The following is a 19,359-nucleotide window of genomic DNA, read 5'->3' as shown; positions in this document are numbered from 1 at the left end:
CCTGTACACCTGGATGGGGGGGGGGGGGGGCGCCGGCATGTAGAGGAGCCCATCCCTCCATGCAGCCGCTGAATGCCCACTTCTCCTCCTCTCCCTCCTGCAGACATTCAACAGCTGCAGGAAGGAAATGGAGGGCATTGGTTGCTTTACATGCCGCCTCCCTATCCTGCTGCGCTGGGCCCCTGTGTGCTGCCCTGGGCCCCTCCGCAGTCGGGTTTCCCCTCCCACATCTTGCCAGCTGCTGTGGGGGATACTGTCAGGGTGGAGAGCGGGAAGAGGCCAGTAAATTACACATTTGTACTGACCACTGACTTCTTTTTTATTTTTTCATTCATAGCTGATGCATAGTAAACTGTGTTTACAATGCTTCAGTTTATGAGTGAAGAGGAAGCCTCTGTACAGAGCTATTCCTGTCCATCCATTCGGGGCAGCTGAGGCTGTAGAGATGAAGATCTGAGGGCTGTGTCCTCAATCTACTTTCTCTGTCTCAAAGGTGGAACATCTGTTTAGACCCCTGATATTTCCCCAAAGCCCCCCCCCAATGGGGTTCCTAAAACATTTTTTTTCAAAATAATAAAACTGTAAAAAATAAATGAATTAATTTTAAAAAATGTAGAAAGAAATAATAAAAATAAAAAAACGACGAACACCAGTGGCGGAACTAGTAGGGTTGCAAAGGTTGCATTTGCGACCAGGCTCTGGCATTCCGCCACTGTAAGGGGACCCCAAGCCAGCAAGAAAGGGGGCCTGCTGTGGGCCCGAAATAAAGGGTGTAAAGGGCACCCTGAATCAGTGGGTAGGGACCTGGCCAGGGGGGCCCTTCATGGTTTCTTGCACCGGGGCTCTCAAGGTTTTAAATTGCAAAGGTTGCATTTGCGACCAGGCCCTGGCATTCCGCCACTGTGGGGGGGACCCCAAGCCAGCAAGAAAGGGGGCCTGCTGTGAGCCCGTAATAAAGGGTATAAAGGGCCCCGGAATCAGTGGGAAGGGACCTGGCCAGGGGGGCCCTTCATGGTTTCTTGCACCGGGGCCCTCAAGGTTCTAATTACCTGTGGAATGCTTTAAAGGGCTGCAGGGTGGGCCAACACTGGCTGGGGGCACTGAAGGATTGTTAGAGGGTGCTGTAATACTGACACAGCTGGCACTGATCGTGGTGGTAGAGGCGGCTCAGTATGGGAACGGTCACACACACCTTATTTGCCCTCGTGGGAGATATCTGGGGAGTGGCCGTCTGCTGTCTGGAGATGAGCGACTTTACGAGTTATAATAGCCGGACATTAACTCCGCTACAGCTATAAATAGCAACATGTATTAAAAAGGTCACAGACTGTATAAGAAATTGGGACAAAGTAAAACGCACCAGTGACAGCCAATCAAATGTCATCTTTCATTTTCTGCCTCCTGGGAATGCGCAGTCTGATTCTTGGTGCCAAAAACTTCTTCACTCCGGATTCCGTCGATCGTCACAAATCTTTCCTAAATCTGTACAAAGTCCAATGTGACCAGAAGGGCCCGGCGATCTTCAAGACCACATGACGATCGGTAGAATCCGTCAGCGGACGCAATGTTTATTGAATTGTTACCTTATGAGCACTTTTTTGATTTTTTTTCTCCATATTTTGTATCTCAGAGCCGAAGTTTGTGAAAGTTTTCTGGATCCCAGAAAGTGAGAACCAAGATGACGATAAAATCTACTTCTTCTTCCGGGAGACGCCGGTCGAGGGGCTCGGAGGCGTCAAACAGTCGTACGCTCGGATTGGGCAGATATGCCGGGTAATTGTACTGAGATATTGGCGCTAAGATGAGAAAAGTAGAGCGAACGTTTCAGGGTTGTTAGTAATAAGTAACATTGTTGTTCTATAATAACATTCTCTCTCTCTCTCCCTCTCCAGAATGATGTGGGAGGTCAGCGGAGCTTGGTGAATAAATGGACGACATTCCTGAAGGCGCGACTTGTCTGCAGCATGCCAGGAACCGATGGCGGAGGGGACACTTATTTTGATGAGCTCCGTAAGTATTTATAATGAGAGCCTCCAATATAGAGAGCCTCAGGTTCATAGACCAGATACATCCTATATATAAAACCATTTATCCAACTGTCTATCCAGAGCCTTTGGTTTATAGACCAGATTCATCCTAAATATAGAGCCATTTATCCAACTGTCTATCCAGAGCCTCTGGTTTATAGACTGGATACATCCTAAATATAGAGCAATTTATCCAACTGTCCATCCAGAGCCTCTGGTTTATAGACCTGATACATCCTAAATATAGAACTTTTTATCCAACTGTCCATCCAGAGCCTCTGGTTTATAGACTGGGTACATCCTAAATATAGAACCATTTATCCAACTGTCTATCCAGAGCCTCTGGTTTATAGACCAGATACAGCCTAAATATAGAACTATTTATCCAACTGTCCATCCAGAGCCTCTGGTTTATAGACCAGATACGTCCTAAATATAGATCCATTTATCCAACTGTCCATCCAGAGCCTCTGGTTTATAGACCAGATACGTCCTAAATATAGAACTATTTATCCAACTGTCAATCCAGAGCCTCTGGTTTATAGACCAGATACGTCCTAAAAATAGATCCATTTATCCAACTGTCCATCCAGAGCCTCTGGTTTATAGACCAGATACGTCCTAAATATAGAACTATTTATCCAACTGTCCATCCAGAGCCTCTGGTTTATAGACCAGATACGTCCTAAATATAGATCCATTTATCCAGCTGTCCATCCAGAGCCTCTGGTTTATAGACCGGATACATCCTAAATATAGAACTATTTATCCAACTGTCCATCCAGAGCCTCTGATTTATAGACCAGATACGTCCTAAATATAGAACCATTTATCCAACTGTCCATCCAGAGCCTCTGGTCTATAGACCAGATACGTCCTATATGGAGCGGTACCCTCGTAAGGGCTGCTGAATTTTGTAGTCCGTCTGTCACCCTGCCCAGCCAGGCACATACTTTTCAAGCATCCAAAGTCATGAAACAGTCCTTGCACTTGTTTTTATGTTTTTTTTTTTTGAGGGGAATAAACTTGGATGGGGATAGGGAAATTATGAGATGCCCAATTGATTATTAGACAATTCAGGGACTTGAGACTATATACAAATCCAGTGTCCTTGGTGCCAGCTGTCCATGTGGCTACTGCTCCCATTACTGCCTCTTCAGGCCCTGTCAGCCCCCCTGGTTGCAGCTGCCCCTCTCCACTGCCTGTGCCACCACAGTCACTCCACTAGCTCTGCACCCATTCCAAACTGCAATCTCCCAGTCAGGTGTGCTTCCCCAGTCCTCTCCTGACTGTGTGTCCCTCACTAGCCCTCTTGGCTGCGACTTGTTGTTCCTCCCAGGAGACTTGCCCGGCAGTGCTCTCCTGCTGTCCTCTCCTTGCTCCCATGTCTCCTGTCCGGGACACCTCTACGTGTTCTCAGAGGGTCCTGTCCGCACCCCAGCCCAAAGGTCACCCCCCCCCCCAGACTGGGGAGCTGCTTCCAAGGCCACGATAGCCTAACACTCCATCTCCAGCTTCCACCCCAAACAACTCCTCCCCAGCTGGGCTGAACCTGGGGATTGGTCAGGGCTCCTCGGAATACCCACCTCTCCTCTCCGCCTTCCTTTCCAGAAGACACCAGAACATTCTGGAAAGAAGTGGTAGATGTTGGTGATGCTGCCTGTGAGTCACCCAGCTCTGCCCTGGGTCACTGCCAACCCAGATCAAAACACACACCCAAGCTTGGCTGCCAGCCAAGCCTAGAAATGTACCTATTCTAACAAAAAAAAACAAAAAATCTAACCACTACACTTCTAGCAAACTAGAGGGTGCTACATATATATAAAACCATTTATCCAACTGTCCATCCAGAGCCTCTGGTTTAAAGACTGGATACATCCTAAATATATAATCATTTATCCAACGTGTATATGGCTGTGTACAGCTTCTTAGTATAGAAGCTTCTGATTTAGGCTTGGAAATGAAGATGATAGGATCACAGTTAGGTTTTTTGTGAAGTAGGACTGCAGGGCCCCAAAAGACCCTTCACCAGAGTTCTATTTTAAGGATGCAGTCATAGTTTTGCTGCAGGGTAGAGAACTCGGGGACACCTGTGATCTGTCTACACTATTAGTTAGCTGATGAAAAGCACATTACATCTGGACGCAGTGCAGGATGAAGGCTCTGTGCCCAATAATGTGCTCAGGATTTTTCTTTTAGATCTGTGATTTAGTGTAGATCAAACATCTTTCTGTCCTTTTTTGTAATTCTATTTTTAAGCCGAAAGATAACAGAATGTGTCGGAGAACAAGAGAATTGGATGAGAGAATTGTTGAAAGGCGCACAAAAACCTACAACATGATTTCAGCATAGTTTGTCTGACCTGATAAATAACTGTCTGTTCCCTCTGTGCCCTTCTCTCTACTCTCCTCTGTCTCATCGCTCCAACTCCCCCCCCGCCCCCCCCCCCCCATATCCATCTCCCTCTCTTTTCTCCCCTCTTTTTATACCTAATGTCTCTCTCTTCCTCTCTATCCTTTTCTCACTCCTCTTCTCTCCCTCTTTCCTCTTCTCGCTCACATTTTTTCCCTCTCTACCCTCTTCTGTTTCCCTCTTTATTTGCTTTTTCTACTCTTCTCCCTCTCTTTCCTCTTTATCTCTTTCTTGTTTTCCCTCACTTTTCTCATCTTCTTCACTCTCTCTCCTCTTTTCCCTCTCAATTCTCTTCTCTTTCTGTATCCTCTTCTCTATCTGCTCTTCTCTCGCTCTTTTTTTTTTTGTTCCTTCTCTTTTCTTTCTGCTCTTTCTCCTCCTCTCATTCCTCTCCTCTTCTCTCTCTATCTTCTTCTCTTTCACTATCTTCTTCTCTCTGTCTCCTCTTCGCTCTCATTTTTTCCTTCTTTCTCCTCTTCTCTTTCTCTCTCTTCTTCCCCCTGTCTCTTCTTCCCCTTGTCTCTTCTTCTTCTTCTCTCTTCTCCCTCTTCTCCTCTCTTCTCCCTCTTCTCCTCTCTTCTCCCTCTTCTCCCTCTTCTTCCTCTTCTTCCTCTTCTTCTTTTTCTCTTCTTTCTCTTCTTCTTTTTCTCTTCTTTCTCTTCTTCTTTTTCTCTTCTTTCTCTTCTTCTTTTTCTCTTCTTTCTCTTCTTCTTTTTCTCTTCTTCTTTTTCTTTTCTTCCTCTTCTTCTTTTTCTCTTCTTCCTCTTCTTCTTTTTCTCTTCTTCTCTTCTCTCTTCCTCTTCTTCTTTTTCTCTTCTTCCTCTTCTTCTTTTTCTCTTCTTTCTCTTCTTCTTTTTCTCTTCTTCCTCTTCTTCTTTTTCTCTTCTTCCTCTTCTTCTTTTTCTCTTCTTCTCTTCTCTCTTCCTCTTCTTCTTTTTCTCTTCTTCCTCTTCTTCTTCTCTTCTCTCTTCTTCTTCTTCTTTTTCTCTTCTTCCTCTTCTTCTTTTTCTCTTCTTCCTCTTCTTTTTCTCTTCTTCCTCTTCTTCTTTTTCTCTCTTCCTCGTCTTCTTCTCTTCTCTCTTCCTCTTCTTCTTCTCTTCTCTCTTCTTCTTCTTCTTCTTCTTCTTCTTCTTCTTCCTCTTCTTCTTCTTCTTCCTCTTCTTCTTTTTCTCTTCTTCCTCTTCTTCTTTTTCTCCTCTTCCTCTTCTTCTTTTTCTCTTCTTCCTCTTCTTCTTTTTCTCTTCTTCCTCTTCTTCTTTTTCTCTTCTTCCTCTTCTTCTTCTTCCTCTTCTTCTTCTTTTTCTCTTCTTCCTCTTCTTCTTCTTTTTCTCTTCTTCTTTTTCTCTTCCTCTTCCTCTTCTTCTTTTTCTCTCTTCCTCTTCTTCTTTTTCTCTTCTTCCTCTCTTTCCATAGGTGATGTTTTCCTGTTGCAGACCAGAGACAGAAGGAATCCTCTGATCTACGCTCTCTTCTCAACCTCCAGGTGAATAATCATTATCTCACTAGCTGGTAACTGCCATCTTACATGTAAATAGGACGACCATTTACTGATCGAAGTTTGGTCGGTTCCGAAGCAACCCGGCCTAAAATTTGCCTAATTGGTGGCTCCAACGGCCTCCTCCAGCCTAACATACTTATTTTGAAAAATGTTGGCCAAACTGCAGCTGCATCCAATTAAATGGCAGCTGAATGAAAAAAACAAAAAACTGCATGGCCAGCTTTAGTTGCTCTGGGTTACTGCACTTTGCTCACCATTCACCATTCTTGATTTTTTGCAATGATCTTTTCTAATAAACCATTTCTACGTTGTTTTTTGACTTTCATTTGATATCAACAAAGGACATGTGGGTGGTCTGGGAATTTTGTATCGGTGCAGGAAAAGATACAAAGTTGTCGCATATTGCTTCATATGTGGAAGTTGCCTAAAACTTTTTTTTTTTTTTGTTCCATGTTACTTCCTTAGCTCGGTGTTCCGCGGCTCAGCGATCTGCGTCTACACCATGAATGACATCCGCAGAGCCTTCCTGGGGCCCTTTGCTCACAAGGAGGGGCCCAACTACCAGTGGGTGTCCTACCAGGGCAGAGTGCCGTACCCCCGGCCTGGCATGGTGAGTAATAAGATGCTGGGGGGAAGGTCATATTATGATATATTCGATATATATTGGATATCTATGTAGTGATTTGTCTCATTTTGGTGCCTTCCCTGAGCCGATTCTTCTCTGCCCCCTCCCTCCTCTAGTGCCCCAGTAAAACATTTGGAAGTTTTGATTCCACTAAAAACTTTCCAGACGATGTCCTGCAGTTTGCCCGCAACCACCCGCTCATGTTCAACCCCGTGGTGCCCGGATCTGGAAGGCCCATCTTCCTGCGCAGTCACAATGGCGTCACCTTAACCCAGCTGACCGTGGACAGGGTGGCGGCCGCTGACGGAGAGTATGATGTCATGTTCATTGGAACAGGTACCCCGACTTTACACATTATCTGCGGCCAGGCTTCGTATATTGTGTGTGTGCATCTTTTAGAGGTCCTGACGCGCTGCTTCTATCTCTCCCCAGATGTTGGCTCGGTGCTGAAGGTCATATCGGTGCCCAAACACAGCTGGCATCACCGGGAGGAGCTGGTCCTGGAGGAGCTGCAAGTCTTCAAGGTAACCAAAAGCAGATAAGACAAAGAAAGTTGGGGCGGGAGGAAAAATGAAAGACAACGTATCAGTGGATTAAAGTGCACCTGTTTGACCGCAATGCAAGGAGCCATCTTGTGGGCAGGAATGGAACTCCACCCAGGAGATGATTCTACCAAGTGCAGTGGTGCGGTTTACTAAAGAGAGCAAACGGTTGCCGAGGTGGCAAAGTGAATTTTGACTTTGCTTTGGGAATAATGATAATGGGGGGGGGGGGGGGGGAGATTTACTAAGATTACAAAACCTGGTACAGCTCTGCACAGTAACCAATCAGCTTCCAGGTTTTATTGTCAAAGCTTCATTGAACAGGCTGAAGTTAGAAGCTGATTGGCTCCCGTGCACAGCCGCACCGGATTCTGATTGCTCCTGTGTTAGTAAATCCCCCCCAATGTGTTCACTTCAATCATCTACTTCCTGTTGTGTCTTTTGGAACAGGAAGTGAAGGGCGATCCCCATAACAAGACAAAAAAAGCAAACAAACAAAAAAAACTGACAGGGGCCCTAACTCTTTCCTCCTCTATCAAAAACTGAAAATGTTTTGGTATTAGATGCACAATAAAAAGTTAATTTTTCTAACTGAATCCAATCAGAAAAAAAATGTGTAAATCTTGGGTGAAAGTTGTGTGAAAACATTTGTGGACGGCTTGGTGTTACTGTATAGCAGGGATATGCAATTAGCAGACCTCCAGCTGTTGCAGAACTACAAGTCCCATGAGGCATAGCAAGACTCTGACAGCCACAAGCCTGACACCCAGAGGCAGAGGCATAATGGGACTTGTAGTTTTGCAACAGCTGGAGGTCCGCTAATTGCATATCCCTGCTGTATAGTATACCCCTGGAGCCCAACCTGTGGCCCCTTTATGTGTGGCCCTCATAGCCCCTGCAGACACTAATCTGTGTTTCCCTGTTGTTGCCCGGTTATAGCAGGGATATCTAACAGTCTCATGTAATGTGTCTCCAGTCTATTACTATTTCTTCAAGCATCTTTCCTGTCTCCAACAACTCCTATATAATGTCTGCAGTCTCTGACCATCTCCTGTATCATGTCTGCAGTCTCTGTCCATCTCCTGTATCATGTCTGCAGTCTCTGTCCATCTCTTGTATCATGTCGGCTGTCTCTGTCCATCTCTTGTATCATGTCTCTAGTCTCTGTCCATCTCTTGTATCATGTCTGCAGTCTCTGTCCATCTCTTGTATCATGTCTGCAGTCTCTGTCCATCTCTTGTATCATGTCTCTAGTCTCTGTCCATCTCTTGTATCATGTCTGCAGTCTCTGTCCATCTCTTGTATCATGTCTCTAGTCTCTGTCCATCTCTTGTATCATGTCTGCAGTCTCTGTCCATCTCTTGTATCATGTCGGCTGTCTCTGTCCATCTCTTGTATCATGTCTCTAGTCTCTGTCCATCTCTTGTATCATGTCTGCAGTCTCTGACCATCTCTTGTATCATGTCTGCAGTCTCTGACCATCTCTTGTATCATGTCTGCAGTCTCTGTCCATCTCTTGTATCATGTCTGCAGTCTCTGACCATCTCTTGTATCATGTCTGCAGTCTCTGACCATCTCTTGTATCATGTCTGCAGTCTCTGACCATCGCTTGTATCATGTCTGCAGTCTCTGACCATCTCTTGTATCATGTCTGCAGTCTCTGTCCATCTCTTGTATCATGTCTGCAGTCTCTGACCATCTCTTGTATCATGTCTGCAGTCTCTGACCATCGCTTGTATCATGTCTGCGGTCTCTGTGCATCTATTGTATCATGTCTCTAGTCTCTGTCCATCTCTTGTATCATGTCTGCAGTCTCTGACCATCTCTTGTATCATGTCTCTAGTCTCTGTCCATCTCTTGTATCATGTCTGCAGTCTCTGACCATCTCTTGTATCATGTCTGCAGTCTCTGACCATCTCTTGTATCATGTCTGCAGTCTCTGTCCATCTCTTGTATCATGTCTCTAGTCACTGTCCATCTCTTGTATCATGTCTCCAGTCTCTCTCTTGTATCATGTCTCTAGTCTCTGTCCATCTCTTGTATCATGTCTCCAGTCTCTGACCATCTCTTCTATCACGTCTGCAGTTTCTGACCATCTCTTGCACCATATCTGCAGTCTCTGACCATCTCCTGTATCATGCATATAGCCTGAATATTGAATATTCACTTAATTCTATGTGCAGCCTTTGGTGATGTCGGGGGTTGCACTTGAGGCCCCCCATATCAAGAAGGGTGACCACCACTGCTGTATACAGTTGTTTAGAGAATAGTAAAATTTTGAGCCTAGAAACAGTCCAGTGTTATATATATGAATCCTGTAGATTTACTTGTTCCTATTTGTTTTTTTCCTTCCCATCTGTGTGCAGAACGGCTCAGCGATCACCAGCATGCAGCTGTCGTCGAAGCGGGTAAGCAGGACAGACAGTGTTTGCTGATGGCCCTGTCAATATTTACTGTCTTCCATCTGACGTTTTGCGTTTGCTGTCTCCCCAGCAACAACTGTACGTGGGCTCAGCGGTCGGCATTTCCCAGGTGCCTCTGCATCGCTGCGGTATCTACGGGAAGGCGTGTGCGGAGTGCTGCCTGGCCCGGGATCCCTACTGTGCCTGGGATGGGACCAGCTGTACGCGGTACCTACCCAACACAAAGAGGTGAGTGATCCTGTCCTGTGACAATCATGATGTATCCATTCTCCGGGTCCCACCAGCATTCAGTAGAGTGCCCCTTTATAGAAGCTCTCTGGTGTAGTTCTGTCATTATCAAGGTAGGCAAAGGGTGCCTGGGGCCTAGACTGACTGCTTCCTGAATTCTGTAGGAACCATACCCCAGCATAATCATTTTTGCTCTTTGTCATGTGTCAGTCACTGTTTTGCTGTTATTAAGCAGTATATAAAAGAACACATCCCCAGCGTCCCTTGAGATGTGCATACTCAGACTTTAGTGCAATCTGCTGATCAGTTGCTTGATTACTCTATTGATCAGTATATTGCACAGCTAAACTTTGTACCACCTAGCAGGGAGAAACATGCATGTCTGAAGGGATTTTTGCTCTTCGTCATATGTGTTAGTCACTGTACTGCTGTTCCTGAGCATCATCTGAAAGAACACATCCCCCGGCATCCCTTAAGACGTGCATGCTCAGACTTTATTGCAATCTGCTGATCAGTTGCTTGATTACTCTGTTGATCAATATATTGAACAGCTAAGGTTTATACCACCTAGCAGGGAGAAACATGCATGTCTGAAGGGATTTTTGCTCTTCGTCATATGTGTCAGTCACTGTACTGCTGTTCCTGAACATCATCTGAAAGAACACATCCCCTGACATCCCTTAAGACGTGCATGCTCAGACTTTAGCTGTGCATTCTGCTGATCAGTTGCTTGATTACTCTGAGCCCCTGGTATGTGTGAGCTGCTCAGGCTGCTAGGAAGTGCAGTCCTGTGCCTGCTGCTATGGGTGCTGGCTGGGAAGGAGCCTGCCCACGCTTCAGCCAATCACAGATAAGAGAAGAGGATCCCGGGAGCCGCACATCAGAACAAGACCTGCTGTGTACAGACAAGTGGCAGTCTCAGCCTGGACCCGTACTGCACACAGCAGGTCTTGTTCTGATGTGCAGATCCTCTGCTCTTATCTGTTTGATGACTCTAATAGATCTGATCAGTGGATTGCACAGATATATTCTGCACCACCCAGTGGCCAGCAGGGAGAAACATGCATGTCTAAAGGGATGCCCAATATAACCTTTTCCTCCTCCTCTTGTACACAAGGAGAAGTTGACATGTCTGTGATTATCCCCGCCCATACACTGTGTTGGCACAATAATGCTGAGCTATTTAAGGTTTTGTTTCCTCATATATATGATTTGACGTGGTGCACATACTGTTTAGTGTGGTTCTTCAGTGTCAGTCTGTGTTCTCTTTGTGTACTGATTCTGTCCTCTTCCACCAGGAGGTCTCGTCGGCAGGATGTGAGAAATGGCGACCCCAGCAGTCTGTGTTCAGGAGGTGAGTGTCCACTTAGGATCATCCCTGACAACTGCAAATGAAAGCAGTCACAATTAATAAATTACACTCACCGACCACTTTATTGTTCAACTGCTCGGTAACACAAACTGCTAATCAGCCAATCACGTGGCAGCAACTCAATGCATTTAGGCCTCTAGACGTGGTGAAGATGACTTTCTAAAGTTCAAACCGAGGATCAGAATGGGGAAGAAAGGGGATTTAGCCCTGGTTCACATTAGTACAGTTTGTCAAATCGCATGCCAAATCGGCGGCTATTGCCGGGAATGGCACTGCCTGACTCGGTGCGACGCCAGCTTTCCCAAAAGTAGTTCCTGTACTACTTTTGGTGACTTGGGGAGGCGATTTGTGTAGATGTCTCCGGAATTGGCCCCCGAAGTCGGACTGACCTGCGGGGTATGAAATCCTTCAGCTGAACTCACGCGATTTCCATCCTGCAGCAGTGTGAACCTGGGCTTAAGTGACTTTGAACGTTTCGTGGTTGTTGGTTTCAGACGGGCTGGTCTGAGTGTTTCTGGGATTTTCACACACAACCATCTCTCGGGGTTTACAGAGAATGGTGGGAAAAAGAGAAAATATCCAGTGAGCGGCAGTTGTGTGGAGGAAAATGCCTTGTTGAGGTCAGAGGAGAATGGGCAGACTGGTTCCAGATGATAGAAAGGCAACAGTAACTCCAATAACCTCTCGTTACACCCAAGGTATGCAGAATACCGTCTCTGAACTCACAACACATCCAACCTTGAAGTAGATGGGCTACAGCAGCAGAAGACCACACCGGGTGCCACTCCTATCAGCTAAGAACAGAAAACTGAGGCTACAATTGGCACAGGATCACCAAAATTGGATAATAGAAGATTGGAAAAACGTTGCCTGGTCTGATGAGTCTGGATTTCAGCTGCGACATTCAGATGGTGGGGTCAGAATTTGGTGCATGGATCCATCCTGCCTTGTATCACCGGTTCAGGCTGGTGGTGGGGGTGTAATGGTGGGGGGGGGGGATATTTTCTTGGCACACTTTGGGCCCCTTAGTACCAATTGAGCATCGATTAATCACCACGGCCTACCTGAGTATTGTTGCTGACCATGTCCACCCCTTTATGACTACAGTGTCCCCATCTTCTGATGGCTCCTTCCAGCAGGATAATGTCACCATGTCACAAAGCTCCAATCATCTCACCTCTGGACAATGAGGTCCCTGTACTCCAATGGCCTCCACACTCACCACATCTCATCCAATAGAGCACCTTTGGGATGTGGTGGAGATTGGCATCATGGATGTGCAGCCAACAAATCTGCAGCAACTGTGTGATGCTATCATGTCACTATGGAGCAAAATCTCTGAGGAACGTTTCCAAGACCTTGTTGAATCTATGCCACCAAGAATGAAGGCAAAAGGGGGGTCCAACCCGCTACTAGTAAGGTGTACCTAATAAAGTGGCCGGTGTGTGTATAAGAACAAATAAAATAACAGACGATACACTTGGCGCTATCTACTAATGTGATAGGATACTTTGTTCATGTAGCACTGGACCAGGAACTTAAAGATGGGTGGGGGTGAGATTTCTAGTCAGGAGGCCACCCTCTATCACCTCGAGGGTCTCCAGAGAAGAGAGGTAGAAAGGATGAGAGAACCACAGCACTAATATAATTCCAGTGGATTTTTTTATGGTCTATGACAATAAGAGAAGCTAATGCATTTCAGGGGTTCAGACAATAAACATATTTTACTTTTAGAACCACTTTAAGCGCCATCGTGGTTTACCTTCTGGGACCCGTAGTTCTGGGACTCCAGGACCCCTCATATCTTGTGTGTGTGGACATCACTACAATAAAGTTTCCATCTCTTTCCATACAGAGCAGCAGAGGGTGACTGTTCAGGAGAAGCGCCTGTTTGGAGTGGAGGGAAGTACAGCATTCCTAGAGTGTCTCCCCAAATCCCTGCGTGCCAGGGTCACGTGGACTCATCAGAAGTCTCCAGAATCACCCAGGAAAGAGGTAAGAGATGCAATCCCCAGCCCTAGCTGTAGGTGACCTGAGACCCCCCACCTGGTGCAGGATCTCAGGGGCCTGGCTCTGCATGCCAATGCAGAGACAGGTTAAGGTTTAGATGGAGGCCTAGGTCAGCATTGGACTCTAAAACAACATGCTCAAAGAGGAGCTGGGAACTCTTAAGCCTCAGGCCGGGTTCACACTGGTGGTCCTACTTTGGATCCGACTTTGCCCTGCGACTTGAAGCCGACATAATTCCGACTTTCAATAAACAGGGATCTTGGATCCCCGCCAATACCAGGCACTGTGTTTAGTATGAATCTTGAGGGGGAACTCCACGGCAAATTTTAAATAAAAAAAACGGCATGTGTTCCCCTCCAAGAGCATACCAGGCCCTTGGGTCTGGTATGGATTTTAAGGGGAACCCCCAACGCCGAAAAAAAAAAAACGGCGCTCGTTCGTCCCCACCCCCTTTCCTGACCGGCCGGGCTGCGTGTTCGGATAAGGGTCTGGTATGGATTTTGGGGGGCCCCCACGCTGTTTTTTTTTTCGGCGTAGGGGGTTCCCCTTAATATCCATATCAGACCGAAGGGCCTGGTATGCCCTTGGAGGGGGAACCCATGCTTGTTTTTTATTTAAAATTTGACGTGGAGATCCCCCTCAAGATCATCAGAGCACAAGTCGCATGCTAAAGTCGGATCATGCAAGACAGCGATTCGACTTCAATGATAGTCAATGGGCTGAAGTAGGGTCAAAGTCGGACCAAAGTAGTGCAGGGAGCATTTTCGAAGTCGGACCGACTTGTGTCGGACCAGTTAGGACGGCTCCCATAGGGAAACATTGATTTTCACACGTCATGCGACATGAGCTCCCAATGTCGGAGCGTTTGTCGCACCAGTGTGAACCCAGCCTCGTACACACAATCGGATTTTCCCGAGGGGAAATGTGTGATGACAGGCTGTTGGCGGAAAATCCGACCATGTGTACGCTCCATCGGACAATTGTTGTCAGATTTTCCGCGGACGAATGTTGGATGGCAGGTTTTTAAATTTTCAAATTTTACAAATGTCTGTTGTCGGATTTTCCGAGCCTGTGTACACAAGTCCATCGGACAAAAGTCCAAAGTACAAACACGCATGCTCGGAAGCAAGGACGAGCCGGAAGCGGTCGGTCTTGTAAACTTGCCTTCGTAATGGAGGATTAACATTGGTGACGCGGCAAATTACGAAATCTCGAAATGCAGCGCACAATTCTCTTCTTCTTTAATGGGATAATAATGAAGCTGCTTTGCTGGTGATACTGATGGAGTTTTTGCAAACTAATTTTCAAAGGCTTTTTTTTTCTAGTGATATCAAGAATAATATTATTATGCTTTTTTTTTTTTTTTTTTATTTGGGCAATTTACCACAACACCATTATCTTGTAGTTTTTAAGATCAAAGATACAACTATGTTGGTGTCCCTTGTCAATTTTACATTGTATTTTTTAAATGTAACTGCCGACTCCCAAACTGTCATTTGAAGTAAAACACATAGCCAAGTATTATTCTACACAATTTTTTTTATTGTACATTAAAAAAGGGAAAACAAAAAAAATTAGACATGCTATCTGCCAATTGAACTTAACCAAAAAGTGCATTCTATGCATCCAAAAATTATAGAAATTATACAAAAGCAAATTATTATTATTCAACCAAAAAAATAATGTCAAAGCAATAACTGCAAAGACCAATAATAAATAACACGTTATCTCCTCCGATTTTGCAACATGGCTAGTTGACGAATGGCCTTTCAGAAACGAACTGAAAAGTGCGAAATGAAAAGTGCGAATCAACACTCACCAAACTTCTACTAACACGAAATTAGCAGAAGGAGCCCAAGGGGTGGTGCCAAAAAGCTGAAAAACCATGTAGCACATCACTACGTTCATAATTGTTGGCCGACAATTGTGTGGCTGTGTGTATGCAAGACAAATTTGGGCAAACGCAAATTCCACAGTTTTTGTTGGCCAACAGTCAGATCATGTGTACGAGGCTTTAGACTTTTGCTACCAACAGTAGCTCAAACCATAGAAATACAGCTGTTCAAATGCTGGCCTAAAACCATATAAATACAGAAAGGACTGCCAGATCAAAACCTGATGAAAGAGCCCAAGATAATTTTAATTGTTGGCAAATAAGTCATCTGTTACTCCCTGAGGAGAGTTTAATACTGGTTCTAATATATGTATATATATGTGTTTTATCCAAACAAGTTTTATTCTGTGTTGAGCCTTGATGATGGGGTGAAGTGGTGTTGCCCCCAAAAAACAGAGATATTTTTATATGACATTTTTACCAACCATTAAAATGATCTTGGACTCTTTCATCCGATTTTGGTCTGTCAATCCTTTTTGTATTTCTATAGTTTTTGGCCGGCAGTTCAGCAGCTCCTCCTCCCGGTAACAAAATTGGTGGAAGTTGTGGGTGGGGTGGTGGTCAAGTTCTCACCCCCTGTAAGGTGAATCTGGGTTGAGAAGAATATGAATAACCATGCAGGTATGGCTGTGCCCCAAAGAAGCCCAGACAGCAAGTGGTAAAGGCCAACTGTCCTAAAAGGAAATTCTTCATGGTGATCCTCGAATGTTTGTAGATCAAAAATTATACTTTATACAAAGGTTTCAAAAAGGTTCCTCCCAGCACAGCAAACCATAGAACTCAACACAAAAAAAAAAGTTGAGTCCTAGACGCCGAAGGCAACGTTCAAAAAGGTAACAATGCAGGTACAGCTGCACCCTAAAGAAGCCCAGACCAAAAGTGGTAAAGGCCGACTGTCCCAAAGAAAAATTCTTTATGGTGATCCTCAAATGTGTGTAGATCAAAAATTAGACTTCATACAAAGGGGTGCCAGAAAGCTTATAGTGACCACTTGCTTCTGGTCCAGGTTCCTCTTCGCACAGTCAACCATAGGACTCAACACAAAAAAAAAAAAACAGTTGAGTCCTGGGCACTGAGGGCAATGTTCCTTCTGACAAAGGGTAAAGTTGAGCCAGGTTGCTCCCAGCCAACCATAGAACTCAACACAAAAAAAAGTCCAAGACGCTGAAGGCAGCGTTCAAGTGTAAAAAATAGTTCAAGAAGGCAACAATGCAGGTATGACTGCACAGCAAAAAAGCCCAGACCAACTGTTCCAAAGAAAAATTCTTCACGGTGGTCCTTGAAAATGTGTTTAGATCAAGATTTAGACTTTGTACATAGGGGTGCTGAAAAGTTTTTGGTGACCGTTTGCTTCTGGGCCAGGTTCCTCCTGTTCCCTAGACGCTGAAGTCAAGGTTCCTTCTGATGCAGCAATTTAAACAAATAAAACACCCTTGGTTATGAAGCTAGTAGTAGTTGACCACATTCAACTGGACTTTTGAAGATGTTTTGTGGCTTCTTAAAGCCAATTCTTCAGTTCCAGGTTATGAAGCATTTTACAAAATACATTTTTCCATCTCTGGGTCCATTAGTCTGTTGTTGGAAGACACACAAAGCTTTTATGTAAGGAAGACCTGTTCCTCTTCCTGTTATAACATTATCTGGGTTACCCAGAAAATTTTGAGACAACAGCAATCAGAAACCATGTACAAGGCCCTAAAGTTTTTGTCATAGAAAGGGGTCAGGCTCGGAGGCCAGTAGCTACAACAGTAGAGGCTCCCATCTACCAGTTGTTCAATTTGGTATAATGACATTGGCTCAGCCGACGTGTGGGGTCTAAGCACCAACCAGTGTTCCCCAGAGCTCCTAATGGTGGAGATGGGTTTTGCTGTGTGTTAGTATCAGGTCGTGGTCCTCAGGATCGCCCCACCAGGAGGTAAGCAGGGGTCCAGTAGCAAGTATAGCAGGTTGGAATCAAACAGAATCGTAGTTGATAAACAAGTCAAAGGTTGGTAACAAGAGTTTGCAGGTTGGGATCAGGCAGAAGCATAGTTGAGGAACAAGCTAAGGTTGATAACGAGTAGTAGTGAAGATGCGGACGGCAGCAGGAGAGACAAGAGAAAAATATTGACTACAGACGATCACATTAATCTGGCAAACAGGAAGTGCAAAGGCATGGCTTAAATAGGAAGTGCATGGGAGGAGCAACGGGTTCAAGGTTCACCAGAAACAATGTACAAGGCAGCATTGTTCAAAGAATAAGACAGGGTGCTGTCCAACATCTCAGGTGGCTCGGCAAAAAGAGATACTGGCAGACACAGCAGAGGTCATGGGTTCAGATCTAGGTCCTGACACTTTCCAAGACTTCCCCAACCATTCCTCTCCTTTGAAAAGCTAGAAATCCTCACAGTATAGTTTTTATGCATTTGAGTATAATTATTGCTCCTCGGTACGTTACGGGGTACATATTCCCTCTGGAGCTGTAGTGGGCCCACTGGAATTACCATTACTGCCGACAGCCTTTTGTCTTAAAGGTCCCCCAAGTTGATAAATATACTGTATGTTTCTCCTTGTTGTTTTGCACATGGTGACGTTGGGTTCTCTTTTCAGGTGCAGTTTGACGAGCGTATTATCGGCACCGATCGTGGCATCCTACTGCGCACAGTAATGAGGCGTGACACCGGGACCTATCTATGCCACTCTTCAGAACATGGCTTCACACAGGTCCTCCTTCAACTGAACCTAGAAGTCATTCCCACCTACCGAGCGGAGGAGACCCTCGGCCCCCATCGAGTTCCACCGTTGAGGTGGTACCAGGACTTTATGCGGCTTGTCCAACAGCCAGGATCTAAAGGCGAGCAGATGTGCGAGGAGCTCTGGGCCCGCAAGGGCCGGGTCACGCACCCACCGGGCCCCCAGGGAGCTCCTCAGGTGCCGGCGGCAAAAGGCCCAGGCCGACCGATACCACCTCTAAACATGAAAGCGAAAGCCCAGAAATGGAAACACCTGGAGGACAAGATCAAAGTACGGAGTCGCCGGACGCATGGACACCAAAGGGCCGAACGGGGCCCTCGCAGTGCAAGTTAGGTGAGGGGACTCCCAAAAGTCGTGAACTTCTAAACTGTATTAAGGCTGGTGTGGGAGACCCTCTGTGGGGGGCCGTTTATGACTTGTGACACTTTGATGGAACTTTGTATCAATCCTGGGACAATATAACAACGTACAATGTACTGCTTTGTCACCCTAACCTCTACCAAAGACTGCGCCCTACCGTGCTTCAAAACCATCACCATTCCTACACACTCCAAGAGTGGCCTTCTTATTGACCCTCTTCTACTGAGGATTCAGCTTGCAGACTGGTGACATGGTGGGTAACACCTGGGCGCTTACGGATTCAGGAGGTACCTAAAACTCTGCTAGGCCACATTTTTTCCAACACTAAACACATAATACGACAACCTCAGTGTCATTTCAGAAGACTCTTCCTGTGAAGTCACCATTAATGGGCTTCCTCAATGTTCCTCAAAGTCCTAACAGCTGGGAGCAAGAATTAAAAGTATACGGCTCACATCTCCATCTCTGGTTCCTCGTGAACGGACAGACCAAACCACTTACCTCTCCAAAAGTTCCAATTTGCACCGAACACTCCGCATTATTTCATGAAACCCCACAAATATTTATTTCAAAACGGCGCCAACAATCTGTTAGGCCTTCCAGTACCGCTGACGCTCTAAAACCTAGCCCAGCACGACTTGGCCGCACCAAGTCCCCCCACCCCCAACCATTGAGCTGCCTTTGTTGTACAGACGGACTATATATTATTATTATTATTAGTGTAAATATTATTATTAAAGTCTAAATTAACCCTTTGTTTTCTGCTGCTACAGATGGAAGCGATCACCAGCACCATTCGGGTGAGGGGTGGGGTGGGGGGGGGGGTGCTGGACAACCGGCGCACAGCCGGAAAGACAAAATGACCTATTAAGTTAACACAATAAAAAAAGCGATTTATTTGAAATGTGTGTCTCCTCATCTAGCAAATGTTCTCTGCTGAATTAACAGGTTTATTGGGGGAGGTCCAAATCCAAACAAAAGTGGACAAGGGAGAGGACCTCTCTGATCTGTATAATGTGTCCCCATTGGTTAGAATTCTCATCATTTCCTGTCCTGGCAGAAATTAGCAGAAGGAAGTGGTGGAAAAATCTCTCCAGTGGGAAGCACAGAGACCCAGTGATGACATCACTGGGTCTAAAATAAGGTATGTCTGAAAAGTGTAAAGGTTTATTTTAAAAGCGTGATGTTACTGGCCCACTTAGTCCAATCAGGGAACACTTTACTGTAATTGACAA

General features: G+C 45.6%; 1 protein-coding gene across 2 annotated transcripts in view; it reads left to right on the top strand.

Moving 5' to 3' along the window:
- The window catches only part of SEMA3B (semaphorin 3B), a 97,313-nt gene extending 78,396 nt beyond the window's left edge, over window positions 1-18,917 (top strand). For both annotated transcript variants that reach the window (XM_073591655.1, XM_073591654.1), the window contains exons 8-18: window positions 1,631-1,773; window positions 1,893-2,010; window positions 5,853-5,922; window positions 6,403-6,547; window positions 6,679-6,898; window positions 6,995-7,086; window positions 9,471-9,512; window positions 9,598-9,755; window positions 11,054-11,109; window positions 12,983-13,122; window positions 17,621-18,917. In XM_073591655.1, coding sequence (XP_073447756.1) covers window positions 1,631-1,773; window positions 1,893-2,010; window positions 5,853-5,922; window positions 6,403-6,547; window positions 6,679-6,898; window positions 6,995-7,086; window positions 9,471-9,512; window positions 9,598-9,755; window positions 11,054-11,109; window positions 12,983-13,122; window positions 17,621-18,097 — 1,661 coding nt within the window. In that variant the 3' untranslated portion in view covers window positions 18,098-18,917. The remainder of the gene's footprint in view (window positions 1-1,630; window positions 1,774-1,892; window positions 2,011-5,852; window positions 5,923-6,402; window positions 6,548-6,678; window positions 6,899-6,994; window positions 7,087-9,470; window positions 9,513-9,597; window positions 9,756-11,053; window positions 11,110-12,982; window positions 13,123-17,620) is intronic.
- Window positions 18,918-19,359: the final 442 nt, after the last annotated feature.

Source organism: Aquarana catesbeiana, linkage group LG07 (genome assembly GCF_042186555.1).
Source record: "Aquarana catesbeiana isolate 2022-GZ linkage group LG07, ASM4218655v1, whole genome shotgun sequence".
NCBI classification, from domain to species: Eukaryota; Metazoa; Chordata; class Amphibia; order Anura; family Ranidae; genus Aquarana; species Aquarana catesbeiana.
The sequence above is the reverse complement of the archived record's forward strand: the minus strand, read 5'-3'. Positions and strand labels throughout refer to the sequence as shown.